The sequence below is a fragment of the Toxorhynchites rutilus genome, chromosome 2 (assembly GCF_029784135.1).
Source record: "Toxorhynchites rutilus septentrionalis strain SRP chromosome 2, ASM2978413v1, whole genome shotgun sequence".
NCBI lineage: Eukaryota > Metazoa > Arthropoda > Insecta > Diptera > Culicidae > Toxorhynchites > Toxorhynchites rutilus.
Window position 1 is genome coordinate 234,813,169 of NC_073745.1, and position 15,304 is coordinate 234,828,472.

The 15,304-nt window shown below is 37.5% G+C and overlaps 1 protein-coding gene across 1 annotated transcript; it reads right to left on the reverse strand.

Moving 5' to 3' along the window:
- Nucleotides 1–6,134: 6,134 nt before the first annotated feature.
- Nucleotides 6,135–6,759, reverse strand: LOC129767196 (uncharacterized). The gene is made up of 2 exons (XM_055767838.1): nt 6,450–6,759; nt 6,135–6,376 (listed from the first exon to the last, which is right to left on the reverse strand). Exons 1-2 carry the CDS (start codon nt 6,681–6,683, stop codon nt 6,212–6,214), a joined length of 399 nt encoding a protein of 132 aa, XP_055623813.1. The 5' UTR covers nt 6,684–6,759; the 3' UTR covers nt 6,135–6,211.
- Nucleotides 6,760–15,304: the final 8,545 nt, after the last annotated feature.

Below are 15,304 nucleotides of genomic sequence, written 5' to 3' on the forward strand. Positions count from 1 at the left end.
GTTTAATCAATAATTTAATCAACACATACGAAAGGTAGCTCTGCGTAGCGGCGATATCGTACCCAATAAGGAACATCCGAGGTTGAAAAAAAGACGGATGGGTAATGTCGGGGACATAACCGGAGAGACGTAGGATTAAACCAAGGAGTGTCCATTATTCGAATTTCATGGAGCACAGATCCCACAATGACCAACTTTTCATGTACAAAATTACAGAAAAAATCAAAGGATAAAATAGAACTTCAGCACTCACCAAACACTCAAACGTTCAGATTCAAATACGAAAAAATCAAAATTTGTCGTGTAAATGTCGTGCGGTGCAAATGTTGTAGGGGTTATTGTTCAGCCGGCAACGAACACATACTTGATGGCAAGCATATCGTAATAGGAATTTACCGTCTGGTGATATAATTGGGCTTTGCACTCCTCATGAATAACTGTGTTCTACTAGTCAAGTCCTTCATTTGATACCCATATTGATGGGGCTTTGAGAAAATATGTAATCCGCCATTTTGTAGGGGTCGCCATCTTGGATTTTCAAGAAATACGCAGTTTTATAATGACTACAGAGATAAAGGTGTGTTCCAAATTTCAGATCAGCCGGTCAACAGGAAAGGGGTTAAATTTCAATTAATGTGGTACAGCGCCATAGACAAGCATATTACATGCAAACATACAAATATGTCACAGCTAAATAACTCCGTTTAAAAACTCCAGCATTCTATCAAATCGAGCGCGATTAGCCACTCATTCACCCGGCGCGGCGCTTTCACCGCTCCTGCTCCACATCCCATTGAAACTCCTGTCTCTCACTCTTGCGGTATCGCACCGCACACATCCCCGGCAAATGCAGCGATATCTCTTATGCTGAAAATCAATTCCAAGATAGTGTCTTTCCTGCTGGCGTCCGATGATAGAATGTGACCAAGCCCCACCATCGCTCACTTTATATAGCCATATATGTAGTTAAAGTTGTAGCGACCGCCTATATTTATTTACAATCTCTTTTCTGTCTCCCTCCTTCACCTTGTCCATACGTTTCGCCCATACCCGTGGTTGCTTGTAATGAATAGCTGTTTGCTGCGGGACCGCAGACAAAATGTATGGGAAAGTAGGTAATTCTACCTTCCAATTTTTCATCAATTTGAACTTTATATGAGGTGAAAAATCGTGATGTGTAGCATATACACAATTGCTGAGGATATTTCCTATCAATGTGTGTATTTGGAACCAAAATCCATTCATTAATTGAGGAGGTATTAGCGTTCAAAAACTGAACACTTTTTCACACCGACATATTGAAATGGGCCCCTATATTGAAAGGTTAGACGTAGTCCTACGTCAAAAACACGAATGATTACTAAGCTAACGGCAGTCCTACGGCAACCTTGCGGTTATATCATAGGTATAACCTATCCATTGTTTTTTCCGTTTTTTTTTTCTAAAAATGATGTGGACACACAATTTTTTTTCCAAGTTAGTCAATAGCACAATTCATTCAACCTTATCAATCAGCTTTCATTTGATCCCTGTAACGTTTCTGTAGAATTTTTCAATACAGAGATACAGGGGAACTTCGATATAACGTACTCTTGTTATAACGTACCCTCGATATAACGTCCACATTTTCAATGTGTAAAGAAATATTATTTTAATTTTTTTTTTCTAGAAGAACAATAAATGTTCTGTATCTTGATACTAAAACATGTTCTGTACCTTTAACCAATCCCGAAATACTACTGGTTTCGTGATTCCAGATTGCAAATGAATCATGCTCTAATCAACAGTACGAAGAGAAACATCATGAGGAAGGCTAGCTTCGTCTTCTAGTTGAATTTATTCATTAACCTTACCCAAACAGCAACATAATAAAGTAATATAGGCTACGTTTCTGAGTTCTTTATTATGCTTCGATATAACGTACAATTTTTATAGTGAAATGTACGTTATATCGAAGTTACCCTGTATGTTTATTCGAATGAAAAATATTCCCTTCGTGTTTCATGATGAATATTTTTTTTTCCATACATTTACGGATATGAAGATTGCAAGGAATGACGATACTCACACATATACACTCTGTCCAACTTCTATAAGACTAGGTGATGATCTAGCTGCTTTGTACCATTATAAATAAACAATGCTTCAAATTATATTCTAGTGTGTAGGTATTGGGGACTACCATACGCTGCATGATTTTCATATATATGTGTGTAAGCGCTGAGCGTAAACCAAAGGTTTTGTATTTTCCAAGTGTCAAGTTTCTATAAGACCAGTTACATTTTTCCGTTGTTTTAGTTGTTTTGATCAATAAAGCTGCAAAATGCCGAAGGGAAAAGTGCTCACGGAGAGAAAATAAAGACAAATCGATGCATTTCATCAAGAAAATGTTAGTATCAGAGAAATTCCCCGTTGGATTAGATGATCCCATCAAGTAGTGCTCAATTATTTGACGAATCCTCAAGGATAGCGTAAGAAGGAGAGAACTTCACGAAGCTCACTGACTGGGATAAGCGGGGAATAGCTAGAACAGATTCGAATACCTCACAATCGCTTATGCAAATAAAGCAATATTTCAATTTAAATGTGTCTCGGCCAATTCGTCAAGTTTTGGTAAAACAAACATAAAGAGGGTTTAAAAGGTGCTCCCGTGGCCGAGTGGTTAGCGTCAAACCTAACATGCCGGGGGTTTGGGTTCGATTCCCGTTCTGGTCGGGGAAATTTTTCTTCAAAGAAATTTCCTCTGACTTGCACTGTGGTCACGCGTATTCTAGAGCTTGCCACTCAGAATGCATTCAAGGCGTGTTATTTGGCATAGAAATCTCAACTAAGTACTAATGAAAATGACGCAAGTAATACTACGTTGAGACGGCGGAGTTCCTCTAGGAACGTTAGTGCCATATAAGAAGAAAAGAAGAAGAAGAAGGGTTTAAAAGGTTAAAGCTCCTCATCTTACACCATCTCACACCTGAAGACGTCTGAGTTTTGCCAAAGCTCACATGAACCGACAGTGGGACATGGTATGTTGTGACAAAGAATGTTTGCAAAAGAATACATTTTGCTATACACCATAACGGAAAATTCTTCAATGTATAGGTTATCTCCACTGACGAAAATAAGTTCAATTAGGATGGTCTTGATGGTTTCAACGGGTACTGGCGTGATAAACGGAAGAAGGAACAGTATTTTTCAACCAGGAATTTTGGTGGAGGTTTGTGCATGGTTTGGGCGGGTTTCTGTTTAACCGGAAAGCTCAAGACAGCTTTCATATCATTCAAGGATACATACATGTTCTGGAATCTTCTTTTGCGTAGATATCGACAAAAAAAATTTACATTCCAGTAAAACAATGCTACCATTCATATCAGCAAGGAAACTAAACAATAGATTAAGGAGCAAAAACTTAATTTTTTGGACTGGTCGGCTCACTTTCCAGATTTGAATCTGTTGAAAATTTTAGGAGGATCCTTGTACGCAGAATCTACACAGAATCTACAATTTTGGAAACATGGAAAAATATCGAGAAATTCGTTCAGTAGCATTTGGTAAATAGTATTCCAACACGAATTTTCCAGGTTATTAGCCGAAATGGCAAGGTTGCCAATTCTTCACATGTAAATCAGCCGATTGTTCTGAATTTTTCATCCATAATCCATTGAATTTTTAAATGGTCTTGTAGAAACTGGACAACTGGACAAATTATCATATTTAAGCACAATAAATAAACAAACAACTCTTTTGAACGAAATTGACGTTAAATATACTTTATATAATCATTCTAATTCGAGGTTCTAGAAAGGCGTTTCAAAAACATAAGATTAACTTACATTCCGTGGAGTTAATCCATTCCGAAAATTTCCATTCCGTGTTTGATGATGAATAACTAAATAAATAGTGATCGCACCGCAAATTGAATGCCAGCTTTATTATAAAATAAATTCTGTACAAGGCTACTTGGCTACTTGTTTCTTTCACGCAAGGATACTTGTTTCTATGACGATAGAAAAAAATATTTATTTTTTTTGCGTTTTGAAAAAGTACCAAACACTGGTTTCTTGTTGTGTTCTACAAAATCTTATGAAACCCTATAAATATTGCAGTTAGATGTAATGTTTCCCGACAAATGTTTAGTCTAGTGTATCCCCAAAACCCCTGTGAACTGAATGCGAATGTACACTCTGTCCAACTTCTATAAGACCATCCTGATTCTATTCCGCTGCAACACAAGCAGTTAGAATTTCAACAAGATACATTCATACATTGTTGAATGCCTATGGCATCGTAAATAAATTTCGATTTTCCAAATTTCCTTTACTTCCCTCTTGGAAGATTTTCGAGGATAAAAAAAAACTTTGTGCGCTTTGAGGCACCCCTAAATCATGTCCGATTGAGCTGAATCTTTGCACAGATAATTTTTTTGGTCCAATAAACAAAATGTACACGGTCGGTTTTTGAAATTCGTTGATGAAATTTTTCCCATACATCCATTGCCACCCTATTGTATACCGTCGGAAATTGCTCACAACCCACCTCATAGTTTAGCAGAACTGATTGTATGGTATATTCAGTTCGAGATATTTTCAAAGCTTCAACGGGTGTTCCGAAAACATGAAATCCTAAAAGAAGCATTTAAAGCCACCATCTTTTGGTGGTAACGATGGAGTTCATTTTTTTCTGTAAACAACACCTTTGATGGATCCACGGAATCAAGATGTTACCAATTCAGGTTGCGTGTTAAATGTATGGTCCCAACTTATCATGGGGACAAAATGATCCTCGTAAGTATATCGTTTATTTCTGCCAATCGGCAAACATTAAATAAGTTAACAAGGAATACATTATACACGTTGCAATTTTGCAAATTGTTCATTTCACAGCAGCAATTCAAACGAGAAATGTATTAAACTGATAATCTCACTCAAGCGCTTACATCAGCGATCGCCGTCTACAGCTAACGACACGAAAACCCTTGTAGCGATCAATCACAATTCAGCCGGCACATTGGGGCCTGTGAGTCCCCCAACAACTAGATGATCTTTCCCCAAATTAGCATCCCACCGAAGCAGTGATGAATGCCACAGCGTATCGCTTACGTCCCATCCACTTAACTCGGCTATCATATGCGATAATTAGATAGGCTGATTCACCAATGTACGCCCTTTCCCGGGAGGGGGCTCTGTACTTGTGTAACAATGCTGTTAGCGATTTGCCTTTGTGTTTCGGCCCTGCCCAACCCCGATCCATTAAAGCGGTACTTCGGTCCAAGCTCCGCCCGTGTAATTTAATTACAACGCACCTGTCGGACCGTTCGGCCCGAAGATACGCCTCGAGTGAAGATGGCTAATTCGATTAAAACTTCCTTTTCTACGAGAGTAATTACAATCGCACACGCATTAAGAAGCTGGCCGCTCCGGAACGGCGGCAGTGGGCGGTTAAATGGTCGCCCATTGTGTGTTCAAAAGTGCGGCTCGTAATGTGCGTCCGAGTCCGACCATAATGATCACTCATTTGTTTTGTTCCTCTGAGTCGGGTGGGATGAGTCACTCCCCGTATTGAAGTCAGGAACATAGCTTCACGTAAAGTAATAAAGTTGACATTCGGAAACTTTTGTACAGACATGTAGACACCCTGTTCCTGTGCATCAAAACAAGTGACACAGAAAAACACTTCAAAGCAGCTACGCACAAAAAATGAAACCATATTTTTACTCGACCGATGTGCTTACCCATATTCCGCCATCGAGAAGTTCAGGTCAGGTTATCGGTTCATTACACAACGTTTAAACGTGTTCTCGTGTACTTCCGTCAGTCAGGATGATGCGCTTTGTTCGCATTGCGTTGCATGCATGCTAATGAAGACCACGACCAACGCAATGAAAATATTCCAGTGATGGACAATGGATAGATCCCTTTTTCCTCCATCGTCATCATCATCATCATCGAGGGTCATTTATTGCAGCGATGGGAAAAAGTGCATTTTAATGCGTCCGACGTTCGAGATTTATTCGTCGACAAGAGGGTCAGTTTGATTCAATTATATGCAACGGTTGATGTTAAGTCCGTTCGATGCGAGGGATTTTTTCTCTTGAGTGACCTATATTTAGTGAATGAGGAAGGCAACAACACACAAACAAAAACTGAACACCACATCACAATGGTTTAATAATAACTTTATTGTAACCGGTCAGGTTAACCTCGGCAAGGTGCTTACGCTAAGGGGTACAGAAAAAGTCCACCATTACGTAGTATGGCAGTGCCCTAGGTCCAGCGATGAACAAAGTTACCGAGTTGCTGTCCAAGTTGCCACTCCGAACTCCCACCTGGAATCCGTTTCTGTTGAAGTCACTCGCTTCGGCCAGGTAAGCTCTGATGGGAATCTGCACGCGAGAATTTGCATTCAATATTCACTCTTGTAACATTTATTTCAACCAATAAATTCTTCTAACTCACCGATGTCGTGAAGGGAATGTTAATCGGAAGCCGGGTGCCTCGCCCAACTAATCTTTTCGCGCACAGGATATCGTCACGCCCGACAGCACCCGAGAAGTGACTCAGTTCGCCGTTGTAACCTCCGCCAAACCAATCAAACAAACTCCACTGATGGGAAGGACCAACGGACAGCAGTAACAGCAGTAGCAGCGTCCAGAACCACACACCGTTTGTTCCTCGTTTGAGCTGGATCATCGTTACGAATGGCGTCCGAATCTTTGCGTTGCGTTCAACTGTATGACGGTAGGAACGATATTTCTCGAATGGTGCTCTCGAGAATGTAAACCCGTTTTTCGGCGGAAAACATCGCCCGAAATACTCTTGCTAGGAGAAAGTACCTGTAAGATGATTTTTATGTTCTGGTGAAAGGTGACCCCGATTTGCACCATCTCGGGAGATCGGTCGAGAATGTCCCGTTGCATTAACGATCACTTGCTGCGCGGTCGGCAGGGATATAATATAATTTTGAACGTTTCTTTTTAAAACACGTTCAAGCAACGTGTGTTCAACACATTCGAATGAGACTCTGTCATGTAACATTCAAGTAAATAATATTATATAGTCAATTAATATTTTTTATAAATCATTTTCGCATCGTAGATCGCCAGTAAACAAAATCTGTTAGACACGACAAAAACAGGGTGTTTTCACAGAAATATTGGAGCGGTAACTTCTGGCCATTACTATAAACAATTCGAATAAATGTATAATGTGTCACACACAACACTCAGTACAAACAAAGATGGCACCACTGTTGACCAGTGGCGTAGTGTAGGGGGTGGGCAGCGGAGGGGTCGGTCCCCCCGGGTGCAATGACACATGACATGTCACCCTTAGAGGTATATCATATTGGAAAAATCATGATTTTGACTGAAGGTAAACGGTTATTACTTATGGTATCATCTAACAATACAAGTCAAAAAAAGTCCATGTGATAGAATCTTCATTGTTTATTTTATGTTCATTACTTCGTTATACCACATCTTTCATTTCTGTCCTGGAGTATAAATTCAAAGTCTCGAAAATGACGGAGTTACGTTCGAAGTACGAAGTTTCGAGCGGTCATATCTCTCTACCGGATGAACGAAGTTTTATAAAAATAATATTTTTCGAAAGACAAAAGATCTACGAGACATGTTTTTACTTATTAGCCATAAAAACTTGTTTTAGCACCTTGATCGCCCCGTCACCCAGATGTGGGTGACACTTTTCTCGTTCAATTTGAATAGGATTTTTGAACGGAATTTGATAGAATGGGCACTTAAATGTCAATATGGGTTATGAAGAATATTCAAAACACCAAAAAAATAAAAATATAGTTTTTATACTATACTTTTAAACGGTTTTATTTAGCATTACCTACTGTAAATATGTTTGTTTGTTTATATGCAGGGTTGTCCCACATCAATAGAAATTTAACCTCCTTCATGTTGACCGATTGATCTGAAATTTGGAGCACGCCTTTATCTCTGCTGTCGTTATAAAACTGCGTATTCTATGATCTTGAAAATCCAAGATGGCGGCCGCTACAAAATGTCGGACTATATATTTTATCAAAACCCCATCAATATGGGTATCAAATGAAAGGGTTTGACTAGTGGAACACAGTTATTTATGAAAAATGTAAATCTAAAATGACCGCCATCACAAAATGGGACATTTTTTCTCAATTCATCAATATGGGTATCAAACGAAATGGCTTGACTAGTAAAACATACTTATTTGTGAAAAATCACATTTTAAATGTACTGTTGAAAAATCAATATCTTTAGGTCGTATATAGTAAGTTATTCTAACATATCGTTCAGATCTTCTCTTGCGTATAGTTCCTCAATATCCTAATCGGAATTCGATGAGATAATAATCGAAATATTCATTTGTAAAAAATGTTACTTTTCCATTAACATATTCTCTACTAACCTTGATAATTGCTTTTTATTTCAGTTGATTAGATGGCACTTTTAAAACGAGTTCAAATCCGTTTGAAATTTTACAAAAACCTTCGCATGCAACGAACTCGCCAGAAATTGAAAGTTCAGCTGCTTTTGTTAGTAGTTGCTTCACATAGTTTTAGGCATACATAAGCAAGTGTGAGTGCATTGGACAACCGAAAAAAAATTGAATTTTGTCTACGGCTCAAGCCACTGTGCGCCGTTGCAATTAGATTTGATAAGAAGTTCCTGATGTTCTTGTTCTTGTTCTTGTTCTTGTTCTTGTTCTTGTTCTTGTTCTTGTTCTTGTTCTTGTTCTTGTTCTTGTTCTTGTTCTTGTTCTTGTTCTTGTTCTTGTTCTTGTTCTTGTTCTTGTTCTTGTTCTTGTTCTTGTTCTTGTTCTTGTTCTTGTTCTTGTTCTTGTTCTTGTTCTTGTTCTTGTTCTTGTTCTTGTTCTTGTTCTTGTTCTTGTTCTTGTTCTTGTTCTTGTTCTTGTTCTTGTTCTTGTTCTTGTTCTTGTTCTTGTTCTTGTTCTTGTTCTTGTTCTTGTTCTTGTTCTTGTTCTTGTTCTTGTTCTTGTTCTTGTTCTTGTTCTTGTTCTTGTTCTTGTTCTTGTTCTTGTTCTTGTTCTTGTTCTTGTTCTTGTTCTTGTTCTTGTTCTTGTTCTTGTTCTTGTTCTTGTTCTTGTTCTTGTTCTTGTTCTTGTTCTTGTTCTTGTTCTTGTTCTTGTTCTTGTTCTTGTTCTTGTTCTTGTTCTTGTTCTTGTTCTTGTTCTTGTTCTTGTTCTTGTTCTTGTTCTTGTTCTTGTTCTTGTTCTTGTTCTTGTTCTTGTTCTTGTTCTTGTTCTTGTTCTTGTTCTTGTTCTTGTTCTTGTTCTTGTTCTTGTTCTTGTTCTTGTTCTTGTTCTTGTTCTTGTTCTTGTTCTTGTTCTTGTTCTTGTTCTTGTTCTTGTTCTTGTTCTTGTTCTTGTTCTTGTTCTTGTTCTTGTTCTTGTTCTTGTTCTTGTTCTTGTTCTTGTTCTTGTTCTTGTTCTTGTTCTTGTTCTTGTTCTTGTTCTTGTTCTTGTTCTTGTTCTTGTTCTTGTTCTTGTTCTTGTTCTTGTTCTTGTTCTTGTTCTTGTTCTTGTTCTTGTTCTTGTTCTTGTTCTTGTTCTTGTTCTTGTTCTTGTTCTTGTTCTTGTTCTTGTTCTTGTTCTTGTTCTTGTTCTTGTTCTTGTTCTTGTTCTTGTTCTTGTTCTTGTTCTTGTTCTTGTTCTTGTTCTTGTTCTTGTTCTTGTTCTTGTTCTTGTTCTTGTTCTTGTTCTTGTTCTTGTTCTTGTTCTTGTTCTTGTTCTTGTTCTTGTTCTTGTTCTTGTTCTTGTTCTTGTTCTTGTTCTTGTTCTTGTTCTTGTTCTTGTTCTTGTTCTTGTTCTTGTTCTTGTTCTTGTTCTTGTTCTTGTTCTTGTTCTTGTTCTTGTTCTTGTTCTTGTTCTTGTTCTTGTTCTTGTTCTTGTTCTTGTTCTTGTTCTTGTTCTTGTTCTTGTTCTTGTTCTTGTTCTTGTTCTTGTTCTTGTTCTTGTTCTTGTTCTTGTTCTTGTTCTTGTTCTTGTTCTTGTTCTTGTTCTTGTTCTTGTTCTTGTTCTTGTTCTTGTTCTTGTTCTTGTTCTTGTTCTTGTTCTTGTTCTTGTTCTTGTTCTTGTTCTTGTTCTTGTTCTTGTTCTTGTTCTTGTTCTTGTTCTTGTTCTTGTGTCATTTTCATTAGTACTTAGTTGAGACTTCTATGCCACAATAACACGCCTTGAATGCATTCTGAGTGGAAAGCTCTAGAATACGCGTTATACCCATGTTCCAAAACCAGCAACTGAGAAAAACACAATCAATGTTTTATAGCTTATTTATCTACCAGAAGCTTTGAGCATTTCACTTTTGCAATACACCGGGTTTTTATGAGCAGTAAACTATTGTTTGATGAAATGCTAATGAAATACAGAAAAAAAATGTTGTTCACAATTTTTTCTGCGTTTCATTAACAACTATCTTTTCCATGATAATCGCAAGGGAACCACGCCACCCTCCTGGCCGCGAATGTCATACCGTTAAGTCACCATTCACCGTGCATTTTCCAAATATTTTCCAATATTTTTTCGAAACAATGAGATAATATACCACCTTTGCATCTATGTTACAAAAAATAGTATAAAAGTTTTGATATGGGTCATAACTGCGATCAAAATTTTTTACAGTGTCTTTTTTTACGTTTTTGTTCGTTCATATCCGAAGCAATTAGTTCTCTTCATCAGCGTTCCTACGAAGAGAAATGTGGCAACAACGTTTTTGAGATTTTAGTGGGTTTGTATTTTTAGGCCGCGTATCAATTATAGAAGAAAGTTGTGTTTACATTGATTTTTCATCAAAATCAATCATTGATTTGAGTTGATTGAATATCCTAGCATTAGAGTATTCCTCGATTTTATGTGTATGGTTCCCGCTACGTAACTTGTAATTAGCATTTTCTTCTAATGAGAGCCCAAAACTATCTCCCTTGATAAACTATTGAAGGAAATATACGAGATTAAGCATACATTGATGCACCACACCGGGAGAAAGTCTAAAATTTTGAACCGCGGTTTCAGTTTCATTTGGAACGATTTGACGTAGATTTATTTCTCCTTCATCCACAGACACCTTTGCTTTATCATCGCCCGGAATCGACACCCAGAAAAAGGAAAAAAAACATTCTTCTTTTCCAGATTTTCTGATTCTTTCTAAGCGGAAGACTTTTTGAGTGACTTTGACGACAAACACATATTCTGACATAAGAAGGTATATGCTCTTGGAAACAAATGTTGCTAAAAAAAATTCTCGAGCACATTCATCGATCGATAAAAACCTGTTCCATGCATACGCACACACCCCGCCGTAAGATTTCTCAAGCACTGAAACAACCTTTCAAGTACAGCGAAACACCGACACCGACCACAAACCACCTCCTCCTACGCAATCACCACCCATCGGAAGGAAAAGCGTCTTATACCATTTTCTTTTTTTTTCCTTCGTTCCACACGCTTCCCTCGGTCGGGGATGCGTCGCTACTCATCTTGTTAGCGTTTCGCAGTTATGGCCGACATCGGAACCGCCACCTCTCGGATATGCGCCCCGCGTTTTTTTCCTCGCATTGTTCGCCATCATTCGCCCCCTGGTTCGTTTCTTCGGCTTATGCCAATTTCAATCGAACGGATAGACCACAACACAACATCCCACTCCTACCGACGCACGAAGGCACCCCTCACGCGCTATACTCGCTGAACTCGCTATGCTATGCTTCGGCCAGACAACCACCCCCTGAAAGCAGTGGGGTGATTTTTTTTACGCTCTTCTATTTCGCTTTTCCACTGCGTAGATTAGGGGGTGACGCGGACGGCCATTTACGATCAAGCTGCAGTAACATGGACGCTTCGCGACAGCAATGATGATGATGATGATGATGGTGATGACGATAATGATTATAGCTCTATAAATCTACAGGGGGTGGTTAGTCAAATGGAGGGTGTAAAAACAGAGGGTGGGTTGCTGAGGTTGGAAAACTGTACTTCGCCGCCTTCGGTCAGAATGATGGCAAAGCGGGAAAACCAACATGGCTGTTTAGGTTTATTACGTTGGGTAAATTTTATTCGAAATAAAAATTCTTATGAAATACATCAATTTCGTGAAAAAAACTTGATCTGTGTGAAATAAGATTGTCATGATAGGTAATATCATCTTCAGCCCCAATTTATCATTAGCAGTTCAAGTTCCCATAATCAAATAGAATTTAATATGAACTATAATTTGGACATGTAACATCTTCCGCAGTTATCATATCCACTGGGAAAATCACAAGTTTGTCAATATCCAAGTTTGACAGAATAAACTAGGATATTATCAAACTTGTGATATGTTAAGTGTCAAAATCATTTGAACAACGAATCACTTGTCGAAGCTGTCGAACAAAAATGATGATTCTGCAGTAGTAAAGTTTTGGTCTTTACGCTCAATTTTATTTTTATTATAAGATGTTCTAAAATTCGATAATTGTGAGATTTGATGATGTCAATAGGACGCCGGAATTATATGATTACCTGGACTTTTCTTTATGGGGATATGCAACAGATAGTGTTTACATGGACAGTACTTAACTTTTTATCTAACAAAATTGCATCGTGACAGGACAGAATTCTGATGATTTTTCCAACTTGTAACCAAATGATAGTGCTTCGTTGATTCCAGATATTTTGTTATGCAAGTTTGCTATTTGACCTAAGGTAAGAGCTATGGTGAAATGTGGACAAAGCATAGAGGAATACAATTTTTTTTTGTTTTTTTTTTTCAAAGCTTCTCTAAACTAAGATAACCAATAACGAAACTAATTAGCCAAATCTTTCAGGTTTCATTTACTTCCTAGAACATTCCAGTAATACCTTTTATTACAAAGCTATATTCGATTAAATTATAATTTTTTTTCAATATGTTAACCCACGGTTTAACATAACCGTGGAAACTAGGAAACGAATCGACTCCAAGTTCTGAGAACATAATCCTCACATGGGGAATAACACATATTTACCTATGAAAAAATTTTAACTATTGAAACAGTTGAAAAAATTGGTGGCAATATAGTTGACACGGCCCGTTAACACTTCTACGGATACTGGCAACTATATTACCACCAACAACAAAAATTTTTTCGGTGCATTTGAAACATTATTTCAATATTTTACTTGCCCAAAACCTTCTAAAGGTTTTTTTGAGCAGCTAAAAATGTACGATATTAATTTGGGTATCATTTTTGTGTAACGAAACCACGATTTTAAATATGCAAAAATCAGAACAATATTTCTAGCGAAAGCGATTATTTCAGCTCCGCATTTCTAGTGCAGAGAAAAAAATTTATAAAAAATATATTAAAAGTATATAAAAATATATAAAAATACTAGCTGGCCAGGCAAACGTTGTTCTGCCAAATAAATTATTTCTAGTGAATATTTTGGGTGTTGAATAAAACACACTAATGTATTGTAAGTGTGTTTGAATATTTTAACGATCTTTAAAATAAATCGAATGTGACCGATAAAAAAACGAATTAAATGATTTGAACGAAAGGTTATATGATGTTTCTTGGTGTATTTCATTAACGTAACTGACATGTTTGATCTCTTAAAAGTTAAACGAAAAAAGTAATATAAGTTTGTCGTAAAGTAGAAAAAATGAAATATAGAAAATCAATATTTATTGCTGTCTCCTTGTTAGAAAATACGTGAATGTGATTTTCAACATGGCTTAGATTATAACAGCTTGGTCTCGTTCATAAATTGGAAAACAGCGATACGCCAGCAAACTTCAATGGATCTGATTAATCGGCCTTTTTTGGAATCGCGTTATTTTATCGTTGTCATTCAATCAAGGAGTATTCACATCGGTAATCTAAATTTGAAACACAGCTATATTGCTTCCTTTATTCATGGATGTTTTTATTACTCTTCACCGATTTGCAGAACTCAATATTCATATATGCATATGAGTGATCGGATTTTAAAATTCGATCGAAATCGACTTTTACACTCTTAAATTCGTTCGCCTTGTCGCGAAACAATGGTCAAAATAAGTCATCCGTATTTGTGGTTCAATTTACTCTCTATCTGATCGGCATAATTCCGGAAATAATTTTAAATTGTTGAAATTAGAATGAAAATTATTATTCGATTTCGTTTGGATGCTAAATTTGTTTTGAATGTGTTTGAATGCTAAATTTTGCGTGTTTATTCCACCCGAAAAACCATTACTATTTTTGCTTCATAGAAATGGAACATGGAGACCAATGTTGTTCACGTCGAATTGTGTGGCAAGGTTGTCACATTTGCTCAACTCGATTTGACTTGAGCTTGAACAGAATGCAAAATTGCGCTTTTTCCATTCAACAGAATACAACCAACAAGATGTGGGGACGAATACGATCGAACTTCATTTTGTGTTTGAACACACGCGCAATGTCATGACAATGCATTGCGCTTTGGCCTGGCTATAACTAAAGCTGTGTCGGCGTTGCTCATGATAGTGTCTCGCAAGTGAATGTATTATTCCTCGCACCGCTTTTGTTTATTGTGTAGTAAGAATTGCAGTCGTTCAATCTCTACCTTCGCGTATATGTCGACCATAAATTGTTGGCACAGCTTACGATATCTTGAATTGACGTTTCTTGATCATGTCAAATCAAATGTCAAAAAATATGATAAACATAAAAATCCTTCGAGCGCGCCCTCTTTTTTTTTCGTCGCATGTTCATAAATATTAAATCAAAATGAGAAATGATGTTCATAATGAATTAATTATCTGTGACGTGGTTCTAGTTGGTCTAATCCTTATGCTAGAGATTTTTCGTTAAAGAAACCCATCTGACTTGCACTGTAGTCACGCGTATTCTTGAGCTTGCCACTCCAGAATACATTCTAGGCGTATTGTTCGTCGTAGAAAACTGAACTATTTACTAATAAAAATGACGCAAGTAGTACTACGTTGAGAAGGCAAACCTTGGGAACGTTAGTGCCATTGAAGAAGAAGGTCGAGGGTCGTATGAACGGTGTGTGTCAACGATGAATTCCAGATTATTGTTTTTTGTCGCATTAAATTTCTCGTGTCACCGTGCTATCATGATTCCAGCAGCGCTTGTGCTTTGGATCTACACACGTGCTCTCTAGCTGATGTTTTATCAGGGTTGATGGCAATAGCGTGATTGTCATTTTGTAACCCGGGCAAATGTGATTTGAAGAATTTCGATAACTCATTATGCTCATTCAAAAAGGCTTCCAGCTCGTCGGAGAGTCTCCCTGCTTTAGATGAATTGATGTTACTTGTGTATTTGTAGATGGATGTT